Source organism: Acomys russatus, chromosome 8, assembly GCF_903995435.1.
Source record: "Acomys russatus chromosome 8, mAcoRus1.1, whole genome shotgun sequence".
Taxonomy (NCBI): domain Eukaryota; kingdom Metazoa; phylum Chordata; class Mammalia; order Rodentia; family Muridae; genus Acomys; species Acomys russatus.
In genome coordinates this window covers 21837912-21861311 of record NC_067144.1, presented here as the reverse complement: position 1 = coordinate 21861311, position 23400 = coordinate 21837912, and the positions used below count along the sequence as shown (strand labels likewise).

At 46.9% G+C, this 23400-nt stretch overlaps 1 protein-coding gene and 1 pseudogene across 1 annotated transcript in view; both read right to left on the bottom strand.

The window, feature by feature from the left end:
• Nucleotides 1–23400, bottom strand: part of Gpr156 (G protein-coupled receptor 156) — a 61979-nt gene that overhangs the window by 11577 nt on the left and 27002 nt on the right. Inside the window, exons 3-7 of the mRNA XM_051150433.1 lie at nt 12523–12652; nt 12194–12304; nt 6286–6411; nt 5382–5477; nt 2225–2461 (exon numbers count right to left, since the gene is read on the bottom strand). Of these exons, the coding sequence (XP_051006390.1) occupies nt 2225–2461; nt 5382–5477; nt 6286–6411; nt 12194–12304; nt 12523–12652 (700 nt within the window). The remainder of the gene's footprint in view (nt 1–2224; nt 2462–5381; nt 5478–6285; nt 6412–12193; nt 12305–12522; nt 12653–23400) is intronic.
• Nucleotides 11045–11191, bottom strand: LOC127193482 (uncharacterized; annotated as a pseudogene).

Sequence of the window (23400 nt, the reverse complement as noted above, 5' to 3'; positions counted from 1 at the left end):
TAAGACCAGATTCCTGGCTTTGTGGTTTGCTTTTGTTGAAAAGAGGCAATGTCCTTGGAATCCTATTGACCAAGCAAAATAACTATCTTGGAACAGTTTCTACTGTGGAAGAAGGTGTCGTCACCAAACCTCCAGACAATTGTTCTCTTTTGTACCTGTACGCTTTCCTTTAGCGTCCTCCCCTCCTGAATGTGTACCCTTACCCAGAAGGCGCTCTAGTCTCCTAGTGTAATGGGTATGTTTTATTGGTCACAAGCTTATAGCCATCATCACAGCAGACCCTGCATATATTCAAGGCAGAAAGAAGAGAAGTGAGCGACGCCAACAGTGTTTACCGTTTTCCACCCCCCAGCACAGTATGAAGTTTCTCAGAAGCCTTCCAGGAAACCTCTAGTGTTCCAAACGGTGTTAAGGGGACACCCTTAGCTATAAGGGAGGCCGACAGAGCAAATGCCTAGTTATTCATAGGCAAACAAGAAAGGAAAGGAGCCAGGTTCGGTGGCGTACACCCGTAATCCCAACACTCAGGAGGCAGAGGCACACTGTGAGTTCAAGGCCAGCCTGGTCTATAAAGAGAGTCCAGGACAGCCAAGGCTGCACAGAGAAACCCTGTCTGGGGTGGGGGTGGGGGGGGAGAAAGGCTAGGCTTCTGAAAAGTCTCTTCTTGCCTCCCATCTCCCAGGGAGGAGGGCCGCCCCCCTACAAGCCTCCACTCTGTGTGGCCTTCATCAGCCCAGTCCTTATAACAGTAAGATGCTGTAAAAGTTCCTGCAGTTCATGGCACAAAAGCTGCACCCAGATGCTCACGATGACTCCCCCACTCCCTGATTTGTATACTTGCTTGAATGTTTTGTTGAGAATTAGTGAGCAGAAAGGAGACTGAAGTGCCTATGGGTCATGCCACAACAGCCCAAAGTTGACTGTAACCTTCTATCAGTCAACAGTGGGATGAGCCATTAGGGGGATCAGAATGGGGGCTAGCCTCAGGGGAAGGAACGGGAAAGCAAGAGGGAAAAAGAAAGCATCTAGTGGCTAGCTCATTAACGTGATAGATGAGGCCCTGCAGCCCATCAGCCCAGAGAATAATCACCAGAGCTCTCCTCCTGGGCTTAAGGATTCCTTCTCTCTCTCTCTCTCTCTCTCTCTCTCTCTCTCTCTCTCTCTCTCTCTCTCTTTCTCTCTCTCTCTCTCTGCCTGCCAGGGCATTGTTTCTGCTCCCACCATCTTCCTTTATTTGACTCTATTCATAACCTCTGTAATAGGATTATTATTATTATTATTATTATTATTATTATTATTATTATTATTATTATTATTTTGGTTTTTCAAGACAGGGTTCCTCTGTGTGTATCCCTGGCTTTCTTGGACTCACTTTGTAGACCAGTCTGGCCTCAAACTCACAGGTATCCACCTGCCTCTGTCTCCCGAGTGTTGGGGAGGAAAAGTATTTTAATTGCTCCTTTTGTAACAAAGGAAGATTCTGTGTTTCCCTGCGATAAGGAGGATGGAGAGCTCACTGTGTAGCTGAGGGTGACTTGATTCTCCTGCCTCCATTTTCCAGGCATTGAGATTAGAGCCACACCTGGCTAGTATTACCATTCTATGTCATAGAGTTCTCTGTGAACCTGCAATCCTAAATTAGAAAGAGAAAGGCTCTTCTCTTTAAAGTTAGCCTGGGCTACACAGTAAGTTCTGGAGCTATGTAGTGACCCCCCCCCCACCCCCAAAAGTCTTTTTTTTTCCAGACTAGTGAAAAACAAAAAGCAAGCAAGCAAACACAAAAATAAAAAATACATCTCAAGGGCCAATAAATGAAAGGGTACAGAAGAGGAGAGGAGCAGAGTGGGAGCTGGGTGGGAAGCAAGGGTGAGGTCACCTTAAGAAACAGGCCAGGGCCGGATAGTGGTGGGGAGGCAGAGGCAGGCAGATTGCTGTGAGTTTGAGGCCAGCCTGGTCTACAAAGCGAGTCCAGGACAGCAAAGGCTACACAGAGAAACCCTGTCTAAAAAGAAAAGAAAAGAAAAGAAAAGAAACAGGCCTCACCGCTGGCACCTCTCTTTGGCCTGACTGAGGAGCGGAGCTGTCCTCTCCTAGGCACTGAGGAGGTACAGAGGGGGCTCCAGCCCCTCTTCTGACCGAAATTGCAAGGAAAGGTGTCAGCAGAAAGTAAAATGACCCACCCACCATGCCCTGTGAAGAACGCTGCCGAGTCCTCTGAGCATACCTGGGGAAGGAAGACGCAGCAGTTCACGGTGGTTGTACAGACGAAGATCCCTCCAGACGTGAATCCGAAGACCAGATTGGGCCAGAAGTGCAAATACCTGGTCACCACGAAAAGCAGCCCAGCAGTGAGGAGCAGGAGGTTGACTCCGACCATGATGGTTAAGGACTGGTTCACTGGAGGAGAGCTGACGTGGTTGGTGAGACCAGCCAGGTAAGCACCATACAGCAGCAGCAGCCCCTGCAGGAGGAGCAGGGACCAGAGGCACAGAAAAGGGGGGCACCACAGGTCAAAGCAGTAGGACTGGGGCCAGCATCCTCTCCAGTAACCCTGGCCTAATAATATCTGCCTAAAGGTTTGCTGTGAGCTTCTGCTAAGATACGACACGAGAAACCAGGACACAGTGCCTTACACCTAACGTCACTTCCTGTCCTTCACTGACATCGAGTTTATCAGAGGTTGGCGAATATGACAGATAATGTGCTGGGCGTGGTGGCGCATGCCTTTAATCCCAGGCAGGTGGATCTTTGTGAGTTCGAGGCTAGCCTGGTCTACGGAGAGAATTCCAGGACACCTAACCCTGTTACACAGAGAAACTCTGTCTCAGGAAGAAAAAAAAAAAGACAACAGAAGCTGGCCAGTGGTGGCACACGCCTTTAATCTCAGCACTTGGGAGGCAGAGGCAGAGAAAGGAGGATCTCTGTGAGTTCGAGGCCAGCCTGGTCTACAGAGAGAGTTCCAGGACGGACAGCTAGAGCTGTTACACAGAGAAACCCTGTCTCAAAAAACAAAAACAAAACAAAACAAAAGGCATCACGTAATGTAACACGACATTCAACATTCTTCCGGGAGAAGGCACAGGGCCTTAGGAATGCAGACAGGAGTTCCACAGGCAGGGCAGTGGGCACTAGGAGGGCAGGAGAGCCGGCTCCAGCTGGTGTATGTGTGTAGAAATTGTGCTACATAACCATATCTGACTTGCTCAAAGGGAGTGAGGCTGAGTGGCACATGGGCACATGAAAGTGACCTGTGATCTGCTTGTCCAGTCCTGCACTACAGGACGGCAGTGCCAGAAGGAGGAGAGTTATTGTTTGTTCTCCCTGGGTACTCAAAGGCACCATCTGCTTCCCAGGCTCTGCACCTGCAAGACTGCATCTGCCTGGAAGGACGCTGTTTTCTCTTGGACACAAAGAACTCCATAGGCTGCCTGCCGGTGGCTCTGTGCAGTGGTTGGGGTGGGAGTAGCAGGGTGTTCCTGAGAGATGGAAAAAGAGGAGAACAAAGGCAGGCTGGGACCCCAGCAACAGTAAGAGGAGGCGCAGGCATGCCCTCTACCACAAGGAACTGGGGCTCAGCTCCCCTGGTTCTTGCTTGTACTAGGGACGAGATGACGTGGTTACCGGACAGTGCCTGTTGCTTTGCCCAGAGGCAGCTGCAAGCACATGGAGGTCAGAACTCTCATCACTAACTCTCAGTACACACATCCTGCACACACTAACCTTTCTGACTTGCTCAAAGTATGTAGCTATGCTACAAACCATTGCTACCAAGGACGTTCACAGCCAGGCATGATGCATGACCAGGCATCCTACACTGGTGAGGCGGAAGCAGGAGAGTTGCTGTGGGTTTGAGGCCAATTTGGGCTACACAGGTGAGACCCTGTGCCAGTCCTACATCAGTTTTTAAAAAAAATTTATTATTTATACAGTATTCTTTCTCCATGTGTGCCTGCATGCCAGTAGAGGGGACCAGATCTTATTATAGGTGGTTGTGAGCCACCATGTGGCTGGTAGGAATTGAACTCAGGACCTTTGGAAGAACAGACAGTGTTCTTAACCCCTGAGCCATCTCTCCAGCCCTTATGTCAATTTTTTGACACACAAGCTCGAGTTCTCTGAAAAGAGGAAGCCTCGATTGAGAAAATTCCTCCGGAAGATCCGGCTGTAAGGCACTTTCCTGATTAGTGGTTGACAGAGAAGAAGGCCCAGCCCATTGTGGGTGATGTCCCCCTTGGCTGCTGGTCCTGGGTTCTATAAGAAAGCAGGCTGAGCAAGCCATGGCGAGCAAGCCAGTAAGCAGCACCCCTCCATGGCCTCTGCATCAGCTCCTCCAGGTTCCTGCCCTGTTTGAGTTCCTGTCCTGACTTTGTTCAGTGATGGACTATGACGTGGAAGTGTAAGCCGAATAAATCCTTTTCCTCCCCAACTTGCTTTTTGGTCATGGTGTTTCATCGCAGCGATGGAAACCCTAAGACAGACCCTGACTCAAAACAACAACAGCAATGAAGAACATGACAGTAGGCCTGGCTGAGAGGGAGAGGAAGCCATGCCCTGTTAAAATGGAATGTGTAGGCACCACTGGGTATGAGGTACGGCTGGGAGCCAAGGGGATTCAGGAGAATAAGGGAAGTCCCTCCAGGTGTCCTGTTGACTCTGAGATCACATGACCTGTCATCACATGATCCCTGCAGGCAGGGCTGGCTTCCAAATCAGTGTGGCAGAGGTGCTTCTAACCTACTGTTCCAAATGGAGGTGGAGGGTCAACCTCAGTCACCTTGGGGTCCTCACGGAGTAGAAGGACACACAGAAGGGCCAGTGGGGCCTGACTCCTAGGAAACTGATGCCATCGAGCAGCATCCAGCAGTTGGATCAGTATCAGCTTTATCAAAGGTGAATAAAATTACTTCTGTCATTCTGGAAACGTTAAATATGATTTTCATAGGAGTTTAATTCCATTAGGACTCTTGATAAAAATGGAAATTGGTCTGAGGAAAGCCACTGTACGCGGGCTAGAGAGATGGCTCAGAGGTTAAGAGCACTGGCTGTTCTTCCAAAGGTCCTGAGTTCAATTCCCAGCAACCACATGGTGACTCACAACCATCTCTACTGGGATCTGATGCCCTCTTCTGGCATGCAGGCACAATACTGAATAAATAATAAATAAGTAAATCTTTTAAAAAAAAGCCACTGTACCCATGGCTACTGTTTGAGGGTGTCACACCTGATTCCTGATTCTTGTCTACCTCAGTCCTGCCCAAGAGCTCCTTGCTGGCAGGGCCCACAGGCGGTGGCTCAGCTTGTGTTCTGATGCTCAGCGGGTTCCTCTCCTTCATGCACATCACTGTGATAGTCCGGGAAAGTGCGATGGGAATGCTACCAACCTTGCATCCCAGAGCCAGGGCAATCCAGAGGTCTGAGTACCGGGAAGCGCAGAAGTGCGTGTTGGTCAAAGAGCAGGACACATCTCTCCCGGTCACCTGTGAGGGGCACAGGGTCAGAACCAAGGGCGTTGGAACTCCTGGGGCCTCGCAGAAGAGCTCTGTGAACTCCCAGGAGTGTGAACTCCTCCACCGCATCAGATTTCCCAACTCCCGGCAACTCTGTTAGAACCTAAACCAGAGCAGGAGGGACAGGAGGGGGAGGTGGGCAGCTAGCAGACACTGGGCTGCTGTGGGGGCTTCCTCAAGGGCATGTGCTTGGCTGCCTCAGTGGTTTCAAAAGGCACCTTGGCAAAATTACAGGAGTATTTAGCACCACCAACCATTATTAGCAAACAGCCAAGTCCTTATTCACTGACCCTTGCGATATTGATCCCACCGCATTCCTCCGCATTCCTTGGCATTCTCAACTGAATTATTTCTCCTATTTCACGGGAGTGGGCCTAGGGAAAGAGTCAGTGTCTGGAAAGGAGACTTAGAGCTCTTACAGCAGTCTTCCCCAGGGGCACGGCTGGTGCAGCCTGTGATTTGAATTAAAGTTGAATGACCACAAAACCAACCTCAGGACATCACCTTTATCTCTCAACGGGGAGGGGAAGGCAGCTCCGTAGAGCTGGGGGCTCTCACCAGTGACTGTGCACTGACATCTGGGAGGACGCCCAGGAGAAGATGGGGGCACAGGCAGCACAACCTGCAGGCAAGGGGCAGGGTGCTCAGGGCAGCCCCGGCCCCTGTCTTCTCGGCAGGACAGCTGCTCAGTAGGCACCACTGAGATGATGGCCCTGTGTACCACAGAACCCAGCCCTGGCCAGGGATCAGATTGCCTAGGGATAGGCAGGCATCTCACCTTCATGCTGATACCAAGGATCTGGAGGCACTGGATGGGATCAGTGAGCACCCACGTCACAAGCAGGATTACATCAGCCACCACCAAGGCTGCCACCAACCCCAGCAACTGCAGGTCTTTGATAATCTGGAAAAAACAAAACAAAACAAAAAATAGCCAAGCTCAAAAACGTCTCCTTGCTTGATGTCTCTATAACTCAGGTAGGTGCTAGACTGGGCCCGATGCTCTCGAGCTATGGGTTTTAGTAACAGCCTTCTGTGGGAACCTCAAATGCAACCATCAAGACACCACCACTGACACCAACTCTTGCTTAGGACTGCGGAGCTGAGTCTTCTCTATAAGTCCATTTCATTATTGGTTTTTGTTTTTGTTGTTGTTGCTGGTTTTTTGTTTGTTTTTGAGACATGTTTTCCTCTTGTATTCCTGGCTATCCTGGACTTGCTTTGTAGACCAGGCTGGCCTTGAACTCACAGAGATCCACTTGCCTCTGCCTCCCCGAGTACTGGGATTACAGGCATGCGCCACTGAGACCGGTCTCAAGGGAGGTCTTCTAAAGGAAGTTGGATTTTATTTCTAGATCATGTGTCTCTGTGAGCACACAGAGAAATGTGGAGGTTTTCCTACAGGGTTAGCCACTAACTCAGAGAAGGGGTTGAAAGATGGAAGAATTAGAAATATTTTCTCCTCAATTTGACTAGTGTGAAAAAAATGTTCTTCTTATGGCAATCTTAAATTGATTATGACAATTTAATAAAAGATGTAGCTGGGCCAGGCGCTGTGGTGCACACCTTTAATGCCAGCACTCGGGAGACAGAGGCAGGCAGATCTCTGTGAGTTCGAGGCCAGCCTGGTCTACAGAGTGAGTCCAGGACAGCCAGGGTCACACAGAGAAACCCTGTCTTGAAAAGCCAAAACCAAACCAAACCAAAAGACTGTGACAAAACAAAACTCTAAACAACAAACAAGCATAATTAAGGACTCAAAGGAGAAAAGCACACAGTACTCACGCACGGATGGGGCGGAAATGCAGATCCATGTTAGTTTTCCCGCCTCCAGCTTTTACTTTGTTAATTTTTTTCATATCTTTTGATCCTATCCTTTCTCCTCCCCAAGTTCTTCCAGATCATCCCTACCTGCCCAGCAATATGTCCTTTCTTTCTCAAAAACATAACAAAACCAAACCCGGAAATGAAAACCAAACCAAACTAAAACTAAAAGCAAAGCCTGGAGGTGGCACACACCTCTGATACCAGCACTCAGGGGTAAGTAGATCACTGAGTTCAAGGCCAGCCTATTTATAAAGCAACTTCCAGGACAGCTAGGACTACACAGAAAAGCCTTGTCTTTTGGAAACAAAACAGCAAACGCCAAATCAAACCAAACCAATCTCCCCCACCCCCAAACTGGTAAGACAAAACGAAGAAACAAAACAAAAACAAGAAAAGCATACACAAAATACGTGGAGTCCATTTTGCGTTGGCCTGCCCAGGAGTGTGCTTGATACACCCAGTGGCACTCCATCCATGAGAGAAACTGATTTTCCCTTTTCCAGCAGCTATCAGTTGTAAATGGCTTCTTGGTTAAGGGTGGGAACCCTTCGTCCACGGTCCCTTCTCTGTGCTAGTACAGTGTCTGCCTTGAACCTGCGTATGCTCTGTGCGGGCTGCCCCAGTCACTGTGCGTTCCTATGCGCGTCTGTCCTGCTGTGTCTGGAAGACACTGTTTCCTTGGGTCGTCCACCACCTCTGGCTCTTACAGTCATTCTGCCTCCTCTTCTGAATGGATCCCTGAGGCACGAGGGGAGGGGTGTATAGAGACAGACCATTTAGGCTTGAGTGCTCCAAAGCCTCTCATTGTCTAGTTGTGGATTTGTGTGCCAACTACAATCTACTGCAAGAAAGAGCACTGGAAGTTATTTTATTGCTATGTTCCTCTAGCAGAATAATAGCAGCAGGCTCATGCCTCATCTACCGTTAGGTTCTGGGCCACCTTAGCAGTGTCAGGCACGGAGTCCATCTCATAGGGTAGGCCTTAAATCCAAGTAAAAAGTGCTCGGTTACCCATCAGATCTATGCTCCAAAGGACAAGTACATCTTGCAGGCCAGTCTTTGTTGGTGTGTGTGTGTGTGTGTGTGTGTGTCTGTGTGTCTGTGTGTGTATGTGCACATGCAAGTGTCTGTATGTGAGTGTGTGTGAGTGTTTGTGTGAGAGTGTGTGAGTGTGTGCGTGCGAGTGTGCGAGTATTGTGAGTGTGTTCACGCGAGTATGTGCGTGTGAGTGTGCGTGTGTGTGTGTGCGTGTGTGAGTGTATGAGTGTGTGCGAGTATGCGAGAGTGTTGTGAGTGTGTGAGTGTGTTCACGCGAGTATGTACGTGTGAGTGTGCGAGTGTGTGCGCGCAAGTGTGTATGTGTGAGTGTGTGCGTGTATGAGTGTGTGTGCAAGAGAGTGTGTGTGCAAGAGTGTGTGTGTGTGTGCGTGCGAGCGTGTGTGACATTTTGCAGCTAGGTGATATTGATGTTTACTTTTCTTCTCTGGTAGATTGTGAAGTCTATCCTCCAGATGCATGAACACTAGTCAGTAGGAGTGAAGCTTGCAGTTGGGCACCAGCTTGTTTTCTCCATGTTCAAAGGCATAAGTAACTTGTCTCTTCAGCAAAGGGGGGTCTTACCACCAGGTATGGAGAGCAAGCAGCAGCTTTGGCAACAGCCTGTGATTTGGGGGGGGGTACTGTATTCTGTGGGACTCCCTTGACCAATAACTCAACACCAGGTAACCCATTGTTGGCGTCTGTTTTACCTGGTGGCATCAAATGTCTAGTGGGGCATTGCCTCTCCATTTTATAGTAACCTCATTTAGCTTCCATATATAATATATTACACATATATCTAATATATATTATAGTATATATACTAAATACAATTATCTAATCCAAATAATTTTATAATATACAATGATATTATATATTAGTATTATCATATAATATACATAATTATATTTTATATGTTACACATATATTACGTATATATCTAATATATAGATATAAATTATCTAGCTACATAGTATATCTCTTGGATATATTAGACAATATATAAATGTAATAGCTAAGCAATATTCCATTGTGTAAATATACAACATTTTCCTTATTCACTCATCATTGATGGACATCCAGGCTGTTTCCAGTTTCTGGCTCTTATGAATAGAACAGCAGTAAACACGGATGAGCAAGTGTCTCTGTGGCAAGATATGAAGTCCTTTGGGCGCATGCCCAAGGGTGGCATAGCTGGATCTTGTGGTAGCTTGACTTTCGGCTTTTGAGGAACCTCCACACTGATTTCCATAGTGCTTATACCAGTTTTCACTCTCACCAGCAATGAATAAGTGTTTCTCTTTTACTGTATCCTCCCCAGGATGTGCTGTCATTTGTTTGATTGATGTTGACAATTCCTACTGGAACAAGATTAAATCTCTAAGTATTTTTAATTTGCATTATTCTGACAGCTAAGCATGTTGAGCACTTTTCCAAGTGTTTCCAAGCCACTTTTGTTTTATCTTTTGGGAACACTGTTAAGTTCTATACTCCATTTTAAAATTAAGCTATTTGGGGCTGGAGAGATAGCTCAGCGGTTAGGAGCACTGTCTGCTCTTCAAGAGGTCCTGGGTTCAATTCCCAGCAACCACATGGTAGCTAATAACCGTCTGTAACTCCAAGAGCTGACACTCTCACACAGACATAAATGCAGGCTAAACATCAATGCATATAAAACAAAAATAAATTATCAAAGCAGTTAGTTAAAAAAAATTAAAACAATTAAATTGAGCTATTTGTTTTGATACTCCGGCATCTTTTTTTTTTTTTTTTTAAAGCTCTTTACATACTCTAGGTAACTAACTCTCATCAGATGTATAATTGGTAAAGACCTTTCCATTCCGTAGGCTTCTGCTTTGTTCAAATGGTGGGGTCCCTTGCTGTACAGAAGCTTTTTAGCTTCACGAAGTCCCACGTATTAATTGTTGATCTTAATGCCAATGCCATCCACGTCTTGTTCAGAAAGTCCTTCCTTCCTTGTGCCAATGCGTTCAAGCTTATTTGCTGCTTTCTCTTTACAGATTCAGGGCATCTGGGCTTACGTTGAGGTCCTTGATTCATTTGGTACAGGGTGATGGATAAGGTCAGTCCACGTTCTTGACAACCACCAAAGAAAAGAGGCAGGCCGGTTATAACTCACGGCGTTCCCAAGAGTGAGCTAAGCCATTGTTTAATCAATCGCTCTGAGGAGAAACTACTGCTAGCACTCAGGGAAGAGACACTGTGTCCTGAAGAGCAAAGACAGAGTGTCAGACTCCTCTCCATAAAAGGCCAAGTGAGAAGACAGCAGGAGAGGAACAGCTTCAAGACACTCGCACACATAAAATTAAATAAGCATGCCTAAAATTTAGGTTTTTAAAAGATTTCTTTTTAGCTTTAAGTTATGTGCGCACATGCATCTGGGTGCTGGCCTGTGCACATGCCCGATGTGGGTGCTGGGAATGCAACTCTGTTAACTGCTGATTTCAGGGGTCCATTTATGTGAAACTCTGAAAAGTGAAAACTGATCTTTAATATCAGAAAGCAAAACTATGGTATCCTCTGGGCAGGGAGGGGGCGGGAGTACCCTGAGGATGCTGGGCGTCTGGGGATCGTGGAACTTGCTAGAGCAGGTGTTTCATGGTATACACAAGTGTGAAGACACATCACACTTTCTTCTTAATTTTTTTCTTCAGGGGAGAGTTCAAATACAGTTTCCTACTATCACAAATTAGGCCATCCAGTTTCCTCAGGGTCAGCATAGCCCAAGTGCAAGGGATAAGCCTCACCCTGGGAAAATCACCTTCCTCATCATGGCGTCTCCTCTGCCAAGTAACTGCCCTGTCACAGTTTCTGTTTTGTTGTTTTGTTTTTCTGAGACAGGGTTTCTCTGTGTAGCCCTGGCTGTCCTGGACTCACTCTGTGGACCAGGCTGGTCTCGAACTCACAAAAATCTTCTTGCCTCTGCCTCCCGAATGCTGGGATTAAAGGCGCACACCACCAAGCACAGCTTTATGTCACATTTTTAATGCGCATATTTCTTGTATGCCAATTATGCCTCAAAAAAGCTATTTTTGAAAAAGATAATACAAGGGATGAATTCTGTCCTTTTAGTCAACTTTCTGCATCCGTGTGGTTACTCAGAGATGAACTTTTGCTAAGTTTTCACTGTGATTTAATACTATTTGGTTTTTAAAATCCCATAACTACAGAGAAGTAGCCCGACAGAATGATATAGGTGGTCTGGGCAGTCATATCAGGGAATTTGACAAAGTGGGGATTATAATATATGCTAGATGTCAGAGACAGGCACGTGACCTGGCGGCACGTGACCTGGCTGCTGCGTGGCTTCCGAGGTCGGTTTCCTTGCTCAGTGCTTTAGCTATGCCTTTCTCAGTGCAGAGAATTGCCTGCGTGGAAAAGACCTGAGCTCCAGGGGGAGGAGTAAGCAGCTGCTTCTTGCTACAGCTTCTTTGCACCCACTCTTTCACTTGCAGCTCCCACTCTGTGCCAAGAACTAGTCTCTCTGGGTCTGGTTTTCCCTCTCAGGTATTGGTGGGCTGTCTGTCGGGTTCCCATGCAGCCTGGGGGGTGGGTGCATCCAAAGCAGCCAGTGTTCAAAGCGCAGTGCTCCCGGTTCCAAGCCCAGTAATAATGGGTCCTTATGAGCCACATCAAACTAAGGATTGAACTAGGGGTTGGGGGAGGGGGAGGGCAAGATTTGCAGGCATCCTACAGTCATCCCAGAGATCTGCACTTACTCCCCCAGCTCTGAGCCACTGTGGAGCTCCTGTTGCGACCCAGCAGACCCAGCAGCTTGAACTAACTGGCTGCCAACTCACCACTCTCTTGTCCGGGACTCTCTGGGTGAACACTCTGTAGATTCGCCAGCTCTTCCCCAGAATAGGGCCAAACACAAGGGATGTGCCAACGCACAGCAGGGACAGTCTCATCTGCAGGTCGAAACAGGTCAGAGGCAAGAGTCACTAGTGGGACCTCCAGCCATCGGCAAGGTCTCAGGCCCACAGAGGCCGTAGAAGCAGCAAGTGGCCCTCACTCAATATGCCCATAGCGAGAATACAGAACTACCCATGACAGGGAGAGCTGAGAGCAGGAGACGTTTCCAGAATTCAACATGGTGTCCAAGACAAAATTCCAAAATGTCACCAACCTGAATGAGAACTTCCATGGAACTCCCCACAAAAGCATCTTGAATCCCAAAAAGGTAAGCGCTACTGTAAGTCAGACAACTGCCCAGCAAGGTCACAATGTTCAGATTGGGGCTGGACATCTTCACAATCCTAGGTGGAAGTAGAAAGAGTGACAAGAGTAACAGAGCCGTAAATGCACGTCCCCTCCCCAGCCCCAGAGTGAGGAGTCATTTTGCTGGCTCTGAGAAACTTACGCTTTATTTACATTGATTTAGAATAAAATAACTAAATCCTGTTTTGTTTTGTATTGTTTTATTTTATTTTTATGAGAGAGGGTCTAATGTTGCCTGGGCTGGCCTTGAGCTTGTTACGATGTCTTGGAACTGCTGGCCCTCCTGCCTCTACCACCCTTGTGCTGGGACTTGCAGGCATGTGTCAACTACAAAAAAAAAAAAAAAAAAAAAGACATAAAATTTTTATTTTATGGGGCCTGAAGAGGTGGCTCAGAAGTTAAGAGCACTGTCTGTTCTTCCAGAGGTCCTGAGTTCAATTCCCAGCAACCACATGGTGGCTCACAACCATCTATAATGTGATCTAATGCCCTCTTCTGGTGTGCAGGTGTACATGCAGTGTGAGTGCTGGAAACTGAACCCTGATCCTCTGCAAGAGAAGAAAGTGCTCTCCCTTCCAACCACCCCCCAGACAGGGTTTCTCCGTGTAGCCTTGGCTGTCTTGGATTGGCCTTGTAGACCAGGCTGGCCTCAAACTCACAGCGATCCATCTGCCTCTGCTTCCCAGAGTGCTGGGATTAAAGGTGTGTGCACCACCGCACCCTGTGCAGCAAATGCTCTTACCTGCTGAACCATCTCCCCAGCCCCACTGATTTTTTTTTTTCACCCTAAATTCTTGTACCTCATGCTTATATAAATCAGAGTTCTAAAGGAAGGCTAACTACTGACACACAGGTGACAACAGAGAAGAATTAGGACTTTGTCAGTTAAGTTTAGGGTTATTAAGGGTCAGGTGAGCGTATGTAAACCAGTAGCAGGCACGCAGGGAGACAGTGAGGGGCTTGCAGAACTGAGCTGTAAGGGACACTACTATTTGGCGAGAGCTTGCGAGTCTTCAAGCACACCAATTACTAGACAAACAAACTGCATTTCTTTCCTTATTTGACTGAGAAAAGGAAAAGCAGAGATCAAAAGCAGGGGATTAACGCAGGTCTTTCCTCTGAGGAGGGCAAAATGAAGTTGGTGGTATCCTCAGGGAATAAGCTTCTGTAAAACCCGGACTCTTTTCCATTTGCCTCTGGAAAACCCCTATACATAAGCAATGCCTATCTGATGCTGACCTCCCCACATCTCACCCGCCAGGCCCCATAGCTGCACATCTGTTTCGTCTACACCACTGAAGGTGGCCTTGCAGCTCTTTCTCCGCACCTACTTATTTGAATATCACAACTCTGTCTCATGCATATGATCCAGTGTTGCCTGAATCCTGATTTGGAATTCATTCACTTTCTGAAACAGTGGGTTTACACCAGCTTAATTATTTTTGATGAGACAGGCACTCTCTAGTGTTCACGTTTCAAGCACTGGTGTAAACCCATTGTTCGGATAAACAAGCCATGGACCCAGACGTGGTTTTTTTGTTTTGTTTTGTTTTTTGTTTTGTATTTTTCTTGAAAAGTCTTAGTGACATATCTCAAAATTACAAAAAAAAAAAAAAAAAAAAAGAATAGGAAACAATTACCCTGTTTTGTTTGGCTGAGCGAACACCTGGGAAGCCACTTAAATGTCAATCAGCTCCGACTGAGCAGGTAAATGACTTGTCTGGGGACCGCTCTGCCACACTGAGAGGTATTCAACACCTTGTCGTTTTGCTTTTCTATTGAACTAAATACAAGTTCCACAAAGCTGTGTGTTTTCCTTCACCCATCAACACGAAGAGGTTTTCACAAAGCTGGCCTATTTATTTAAATATTTAAATACTTACTTATAATAATGTGCCTTGTGTTCCATGTAGAGAGAATTAGAGGTGTAGACTGGGTCACTAGTGCTCTGAAACAGGGTGCGTTTATTTCTTTCTTTTTTGTTCTTTGTTTTAGGGTTATATAACGATCTTATTTTTCTCTTCCTCTTCATTTTTTTGGCTCGAAATGTGAGGCAAGGCCTTTCTAGTCTCCAGTAAAGTCTCCGTACGTGTAAATGAACAGCTATAGAACTTGTTTAATCCTGTACAGTCATTCCAGCCGTCTGGTGGATCGACTCTGACTTCTGACAGCCTCCAGCTCTCACACTGGCCTCTGAGCTAGGGGATTTTGAATTACGGAATTTGGAAACATGGTTCCAGGTTGGGGAGCGCATATCCTGGCAATCTATGGCTAGACCAGAAGGAAACTTCCCTTAAAGTATCACAGGACATATACTCTATAAGGTGCCTCCTGAGTTGGTGTAAATGCCAGCACTGAGTAGGTTTGGTCGGGTTAATTTCATGTGTGTAGGTGTTTTGCCTGGTGCCCTCAGAAGGAAGGGACAGATGTTAGAGTCCCTGGGACTGGAGTTACAGACGGTTGTGAGCCATGTGGGCTCTGGGAATTGAAGCGGGCCCTCTAGAACTGCAGGGAGCAGGACACGCCCTTAACCACTGAGCTGTCTCTCCAGCCCCTGTCACTGAGCGTCAATCTACCTAAACACACATACAGAGGTCATTCGCAGCTCTGCTGGGAAACCATAAAGGTTCCAGTTCTGAGAATTTGTTGAATTTCTCGTTCCATCCACTGCTTCTCATCTTTGTACAATGGGATTATAAATCTATGTCTTTATTATATTATCTGGCGTGGTGCCACAGATCTGATCTGTTTGCTGTTTTGCCCATTTATAAAGTTCGAGTTAATCAATTCACATTCCGCATACCTCACACTCATGCTAGTGTCGACCATTTGCACTTCAGCTCCACATTGCCCCGCCCCTTCATCCCAGCCAGGCCTCCGTAGAGGACCATCCAGAGAGATACCGAAAACTTTCCCCTTCCTAAATCCACAATGATTTCAGTTTATTTCACGTCAGGGTCTCTGAATCCTGTGTCTCATCTTTTGAAATAGTTCTACTTTCAGGAATTTTAATAATTTCAGGAAATTTAATAATTACATCTGCTCCACTCCCAACGCGCGCGTGCGCGCGCACACACACACACACACACACACACTTGAAGTAGGCTCTCACTGTGTATTCCTGACTGTTCTGGAACTTGTTATGTGTTCCAGGCTGGTCTTGAACTCACAGAGTTCCGCAGGAGTCTGCGTGCTGAATGCTGACTCTCTTTTTTAAAAATGTAAACCACAGTCCATTCAAAATTCAACTCCTTGTCTTCTCCCCTAAGCTGTTCCTCCACCCTCCCTCTCCAGTTCAGCAGGACAACCCCATCTTCTTTCTGTTTGCTTAGACCCAAAACCTTGGAGTCATTGTTGACTCTTGCTTACCTCCCACATCCAATCTGTCTTGAAATCCCATTGGTCCTGTTCTTGAAATACAGCCAGAACCCAGCTACTTCTGCCTCTACTGCCACCCACTGCTCAAAGTCTTCCTTGCAACAGCCTCCCAGCTGCTTCCCCCTGCTTCTGTCCCGGAACTTCCTTCTCTGAGGGGACCTACTATAAGCCCCTGCAGGTGACTGCCAACATGGAGAGGGGATCATGAGCTAGTTAGACAAGGAGGCCTGCTGGGTAATAGAAGTGGCTTCTGGAAGTCTCTCTGGACTCCCTTGATGTTTCTGCACACAAAAAAAGACCAGTTATCTTGGGGGTTCCGTGTGCATGGGCTTCTGCAGACTATGGGATCTGACCAAGTTAAGTCCTCACTGATGAGCCTTATTGTGTGTGGGAGCCTCTTCTGGGATTTCCTCTCAGCGTGGTGCTGAGAGGAACCTGAAAATAACAGCGCGTCTGTGAAGCTCTGTGTATGCTCTCCCGGCCTCTTGTTTCTAGGAAACCGCAGCATCTGTGGGAGTATTCATTCACATATGCATGTGCACACGTATGTTCACTTGTCTCCAATGAGATCTGGCTACTTCAGGGGTTCCTTTCCATTGGCTGGATCCTTTGGGGGGGGCGGGGAATTCTAGGAAATGCTTTTGTCTAACACAGGTCTCTAACACATCTTCCAGGTCATGTGGCCAGGAGGGCTCTGAGGGCCCAGCAATGTGACAGCGGACCTCATCTTGATGACCGGGCACCCAGGTTTCCAACTTTCACCCGATGTCAGTGACAGACATGGACAGCGCACACTGCCCTCCCTGGGTTCAGAAAACCTGCTGGTTCTGGACCACCTTGCTGCTTGCAGCTGGGCGGGCCTGGTATAACATCTTTTGTAACCTGAAGCCTTGCATGCTGCTGGGTGGACATGGCCTCTCTAAGCCCCTCCGCTTTTCTGTAGTTCTCAGTGATTGTACAGCTTTATTTTAATCCAGAGAGAGCAAAGTTTCCACCCTCCAACCTGTCATTTTGGACCTGCAGTTACTGATGCGATAAGGGCCCTGGAGGAACAGGGCAGTGGTTGGCAGTGGTTAGATCCAATGAGACCCAAGATCCCTTCCAGTTCATCCCTTTTCAAATTATTTTTGCCACAGCGTCTTTTCCCTGCTGCTGGCTTATCAGCAAGCCAGTCACGTGCACTTCTGCCTCCCTTCCTTAGCCTGTAAGAACAGGCTGACCTGGATTCCAGAGATGTGGTGGATTTTATAGTTCAACCAACTGATCATCCAAATAAAGCGTTAACTATTAAGTACAGAAGAAAACTTGCCGAACGTCCTAGACCCAGATTCTCCTTCAGCCGATGGCCTCAGTGTCCTGTCCTTTGCTTCACCTCTCATTAATGGCCATTCTGTGTCAAACATTAATTCCTGAATACAAACCCATCAAAGTGTTAAGAAATGGAGATGGCAGAGCAAATGCAAGGGAGGGAATCTCTGCCCTCAGCTCATGAGGGCACCTCCTTGGGTTTTGACTTTTTCACTACAAAGATATTTTTTCTTATTCCTCTTTTAAAACAGAATAAAATTTTAGTTTACTACTAACAGTTCTTTTCTCTGTATCCAGGGCTATTTAACACACACACACACACACACACACACACACACACACACACACACACACTGAAATCTATAGATTTATTGTTGTTGTTTAAGACAGGGTTTCTCTGTGTAGCCTTGGCTGTCCTGTACTCGCTTTGTAGAGCAGGCTGACCTCAAACTCACAGTGATCCACCTGCCTCTGCCTCCGGAGTGCTAGGCATCTGTGTGCCATGGCATGCATGTAGAATTCAGAGGACAGCTCACAGGAGTTGGCTCTCTCCTTCCATTTTGTGGCTCCCGGGGGTTGAACTGAGTGAGTCCTACCTGGTAGCAAGTGCCTTTACCTGCTGAGCCGTCTCCATGGCCCATAGAATATTTACTATATAAAATTAATATATGAAGGGGCCAGTAGTGGTGGCATGCCCGCCTTTAATCCCAGCAATCAGGAACCATAGCCAGGTGGATTGCTGTGAGTTCGAGACCAGCCTGGTTTACAAAGTAAGTCCAGAACAGCCAAGGTTACACAGAGAAACCATTGTCTCGAAAAAGCAAAAAATAAGAAATAAAAGATGTATGTATCAAGTATCAATTCAAGACTGCATCCGTGCGAGCATTTTAAAAGCTGAAATATGGAAGTTTAGATTTCCATTTCAGAGCCAATGCCCATGACCTCATTGTTGCAGCTCCAGTGCAGGGCGGGAGGAGAGGCTGCAAGAGCGCCCTCACAAAGGAAGCCTGCTTTATTTACCAGTATTATCATCACATTCGATATTGATTAAAAAAAAAAAAAAACTAATTCCCAAATGTATATTTCCATGCCTCACACAACTGTAAAATATTTTAAATAGCAAGTGGGGACAATAGACACAGAAGAAAAAATCCCCTTCTCCTCAAGCTTTTCTACGGGGTTGAAGGGGTGGGCGGCTGGGGGGGGGGTGCTCCAGTTCCACGTGGGCAGCAATTGTTCAGGCAGAGACTCCAACTTCTGTCCTCCCTCCCACTGTACGAAAGGCCAGGAACAAGACTCTTGCAGCATTAAAAAAACAAAACAAAACCAAAACCAAAAAGCTGAGCCTAAGTAGGACAAAAAGCAAGGGCACGATTGGCCGCCAGAAGCAGCCAATTGCAGGGCGTCCATTCTCAGGTGGCTTTGCAAATCCATCTTAGCTCCCTTGTTTCTAGCTTTTTGGTCTTCAAGTTTATTATGTCCCGAGAATGAGAATGCTGGGCCGTGGCGGGTCTGGGAATCTGTGAGGAATGGTTCTCCATCGGGCTAGAATCTGGGAATTTGTGAGCCTGAGGCGGAGTTTGGCCCAGCTTTGCATCTATGAGCACCTTCTGTTTGGCTATCTTGGTAGTATTAAATATCTGTTAAATTGATTCTAATCATTCGATTTAGATGGGTGTTAGGCCTTGGTGCGGGCAGGGGCGGGGTGGCGGGGGGAGGGAACGGGGAGAGCGGGGGGGGGGGGGGGGAGGGAACAAGAAAACAAGAACTAAGAGAGAACCGAGAAGGAAGACCTGCTTGCTCTCCGAAGTTTTGCCCCCACCAGTAGTCCAGGCCAGGATTGGAGTCTCAGAGCCCTGAGGCTCACACCCTGCCCTGGCTCTCATTTTAACACAGAAGGACTTGCGGGTGGATTTCCACCAGCTAGGGATGATGCTGGCTGACCCGCAGGCTCTGACTCTGGGTTCCTCATTTTCCCAGGACCCTGTTGACACCTCCCTGATTAATGAACCCCTTCCAGGGGCCTTTCTACCCCTGGTTGTTTACAGGCTGTAATAGTGTTAGTAGGCCACGAGTTTTCAGCTCTCAGGTGCACACGGCCTGCTGTGTTCTTTACAGGGACTCGCCTCTCTTTAGAAGCCGTTGCTGGCCGGGACATAGGACCTTGGCTGATTTCCCACTGGGTCTCCTGATTTTACTCACTGGCTGGAATCCAGTCTGAATTCGCGGGGCAGCTTGGTTTGGGTTTTTGGTTTCTGCTATTGCCTAGTTAGTGCCTCTAAGCCTTGGCCCCAGCAAGTGTTGGCCCTGCACTGTGACAGACAGGAGGAATCTGATGACAAAGGAAGAGCTAATTGCGTGTGTGATGTGTGTGTATATCTGTGTCAGTGTTCACGTATATAGCTGTGGTTATGGATGTGGAGGGCAGAGGACAACCTCAAGTGTCCATCTTCTCTTTGTCTGAGACAGGTCTCTTTGTCGATGGTTGCTTTGGGCAGCAGGCTAGCGGGCACACGGGCCTCTGGGGATTCTCACATCTCTACCTTCCGTCTTGCCATAAGAGCCCCAGAATTACAACCCCAAGAGCTACCATGGCAGCTTCACATGGGTGACAGAGATTCAAACTCAGGTGCTCAAGTGTGTATTAGCAAGAGCCTTAGCTCCTGAGTCTCTTCCTCAGCTCCCAAGTTTTTAGGTCATTGGTTTTTTGACACTATTGTAAATGAGATTGCTTTTTTTTATTTCCTTCTCAGATAGTCCACTGTCAATGCCTCCAGTTTGTGAGTGTCACAAGCAAAGCTACTATAAATATTTATATACGTTTTCATGTGAACATATGTTGTTTTCATTTTTCTAGGGTAGATACTCAGTAGTAGTACAATGGCTGAATCACACGGTATGGGTTTAATTTTCTAAGAAATTATCAAATTGACACGCGCTGATGCACGAGATTTAGTTTTCTGTATCTTTGCTAACATGGGTCTTGATGTGTATGTATGTATCACCCTTGAGGGGTGGAAGCCTTGGGGGCTGGAGAAACAGCCCAGTGGTTAAGAGCACTGACTGCTCTTCCAGAGGACCCAGGTTCTATTCCCAGCACCCATATGGTGGCTCACAACTGTCTGTTACTCCAGGCCTTTGAGAGTACTATATACATACAGGCAAACACCAGAAGGAGGAGGAAGAGGAGGAGGAGGAGGAGAAATAATTTTGTTTTTTAGAATGAGTAGAAGTCTTGAATTCCACTTGATTGGCAGGAATAAATCTTGTAGGGAAGAAGGCATATTTCACTGTGCTGAATTTGTATTATTTATTTTATCTGTGTATGTATTGTAGGTATTCACATGAGTATGCAAGTAGAGGCTGACATCAGCGAGCATTTTCCATAACTGCTTGTCACCTTATACTTTTACTGTGTGTGTGTGTGTGTGTGTGTGTGTGTGTGTGTGTGTGTGTGTGTGTTGAGGGGTACCCATGGAGGCCAGAAGGGGGTAGCAGACCCCTGGGAACTAAACTTAGAGGTGATTGTGGGCCCCCAACATGGGTGCTGGGAACTGAACCTGGGACCTGGGAGCCAGCTCTCTGGCCCCTCCTTACCATATCTTCTGAGAGTCTCTCCTTATACCCGGAGCTCATAGATTTTACTAGACTAACTGCCAACTGAGCTCCAGGGACTCCCCTCCCCCCACTGCCTCCTAGTGCTCACATCTAACATTTCTGTGTGGCTGCTGCCCAGCAAGCACTTTACTGAGCACGCAGCCCCTAATGTACTCAATTCTTGCCAATCACCTTCTCGGTGCTGGGCACATGGTAGATGTTGAGTACAAAAGCAGGACTTGACTTAAACCTTAGCAGAGGAAACGGGTAAGTAGAATAAGCAGTTGTGATTCTGAATTGAAATCAGCATTTTGTTCAAGGGCTATGAAAATTGACCCTAGAATGAGCCGAATCCTGGGGGAGCCTGCCAAAGCACAGACTGCTGGTCCTCATCACCCCGGAAGTTTTGGATGAAGAAGATTCTAGGGTTGGGTCTGAGGTTGTATTTCACACAAAGTCCTGGGTGAATCTGCTGATTCTGGCCCAGGACCCTCATTTTAAGAGACAGGAGTTTGTTTTAAAGAATAGATGAGTAGTTTTTGGGTGACAAATGAGAAGTGTCATGAAACAGGGAAGGAATTAATACAGGCAGGTGACAAGTGTACACAACACATGGCTAAAGCAGGGCTTAAAGGGAAACCATGGGGATTGTACATTACGAACAAAATACAAACATTTAAGTCCACGTTGGGCATGGTGGTGCAGGCCTCCAGTCCCAGCACTCGGGGGACAGAGGCAGGCAGGTCTCTGTGAGTCCCAGGCCAGCCTGGGCTACTTAGGGAGATCCTATCTCAGAAACAAAAACCAAACTCCCTTAAACCTAAGGAGCTATGTAGGTAAGTCAAGGTCTGTGCTGGGAAACCATGTTGTATTTCTAAAGTTATACTGACAAAAGAGCAGATGCTTAAAAAAATGAGAATTAGAAAAACAAAACAAAACAACAACAAAAGCCAAGAAATACCTACTAGGGAGCCATGGCAAGTGTCCCTATACTGGCAGGTTTTGTGTATCAACTTGACACTAACTAGAGTCATCACGGAGGAAGGAGCCTCGGTTGAGAATGTGCCTCACTGAGATCCAGCTGAAAGGTGTTTTTTCAATTAGTGATGAATGGGGTAAGGCCCAGCCCATGGTGGGTGGTGCCATTTCTGGGCCAGTGGTCCTGGGTTCTATAAGAAAGCAGGCAGAGACTTCTGCCTTCAGGATCCTGCCCTGCCTGAGTTCCTGTCCTTCCTTCCTTCAGTAACGAACAGCAATGTGGAAGTGTAAGCCAAGCCAAATTAACCCTCTCCTCCCGAACTTCCTTTTTGGTCACAGTGGTTCCCCACCCCCACCCCACCCCTGGCATTAGAAACCTTGACTAAGACACATCCAGATAAAAAAACAAATTAGGATTATATTTGGACAATGGAGCTGGATAATAAGAGACAGATTTGAGAGACATTCCAGAGGTTACACGGCCGAGACTTGGCTACTATTTGTATACGTGGGAGATGATGGAATGTAGAAGCAGATATAGATGAATGGCACTATTAATAAACAAACTGGAAATTATATGATGGGAAAAGCAAGGCTAGTCATTAGATATGAGTCTGGTTCTAGTCAGCAGGTCTAAACTAGCAATGGAAAAATCCCTATGGCAACTATGAAGTCAGACTGTGGGATTAGAGGAACTCATAGCTTGGATACTGCAGAAGAGGCATTAAAACCAAATAAAGGGTGTAACATAAGAAGTAAAGCAAGGCTGGGTGTGGTGGCGCACACCTCTAATCCCAGCACTTGGTAGGCAGAGGCAGGCAGATCGCTGTGAGCTAGAGGCCAGCCTGGTCTACAAAACGAGTCTGGGACAGCCAAGGCTACAGAGAAACCCTATCTCAAAAAACCAAAACAAACAACAACAACAACAAACAAACAAACAAAACAAAAGCAAAAAACAAACAAACAAAAAAAGAGAACTAAAGCAAGACTAGAATCCAAGGGTTAAATCAAAATTAAGTAGGTAGATGGAATTTTGGAATTGTTGAAAGTAGTTGATAAAAAGCAAACAAGTAAAACTGAATTTAAAAAAAATTGTTTTGCCGGGCAATGGTCGTGGCGCATGCCTTTAATCCCAGCACTCGGGAGGCAGAAGCAGGCAGATCTCTATAAGTTTGAGGCCAGCCTGGTCTACAAAGTGAGTCTAGGACAGCCAAGGCTACACAGAGAAACTTTGTCTCAAAAAAAAGTTTTATTTTTAATTATGTATGCGCGCACATGCGTGTGTGTGTGTGTGTGTGTGTGTGTGTGTGTATGTGTGTGTGTACTCTCTATGAAAACCGGAAGGGGGTGTTGGATCTCCTGGAGCTGGACGTGGCTGTGAGCTGTCTGAGAGGGTTCCTGGGGACTGAAGTTGGGTCCTCTGGAAGAGTAGCAAGCAGTGCTAACCACTGAGCCAGCTTTCCAGCCCCCTAGAACTGGACTTTATAAAAGATAGAGATTGAGAAAAGAGAATGTTCAGAAAAGA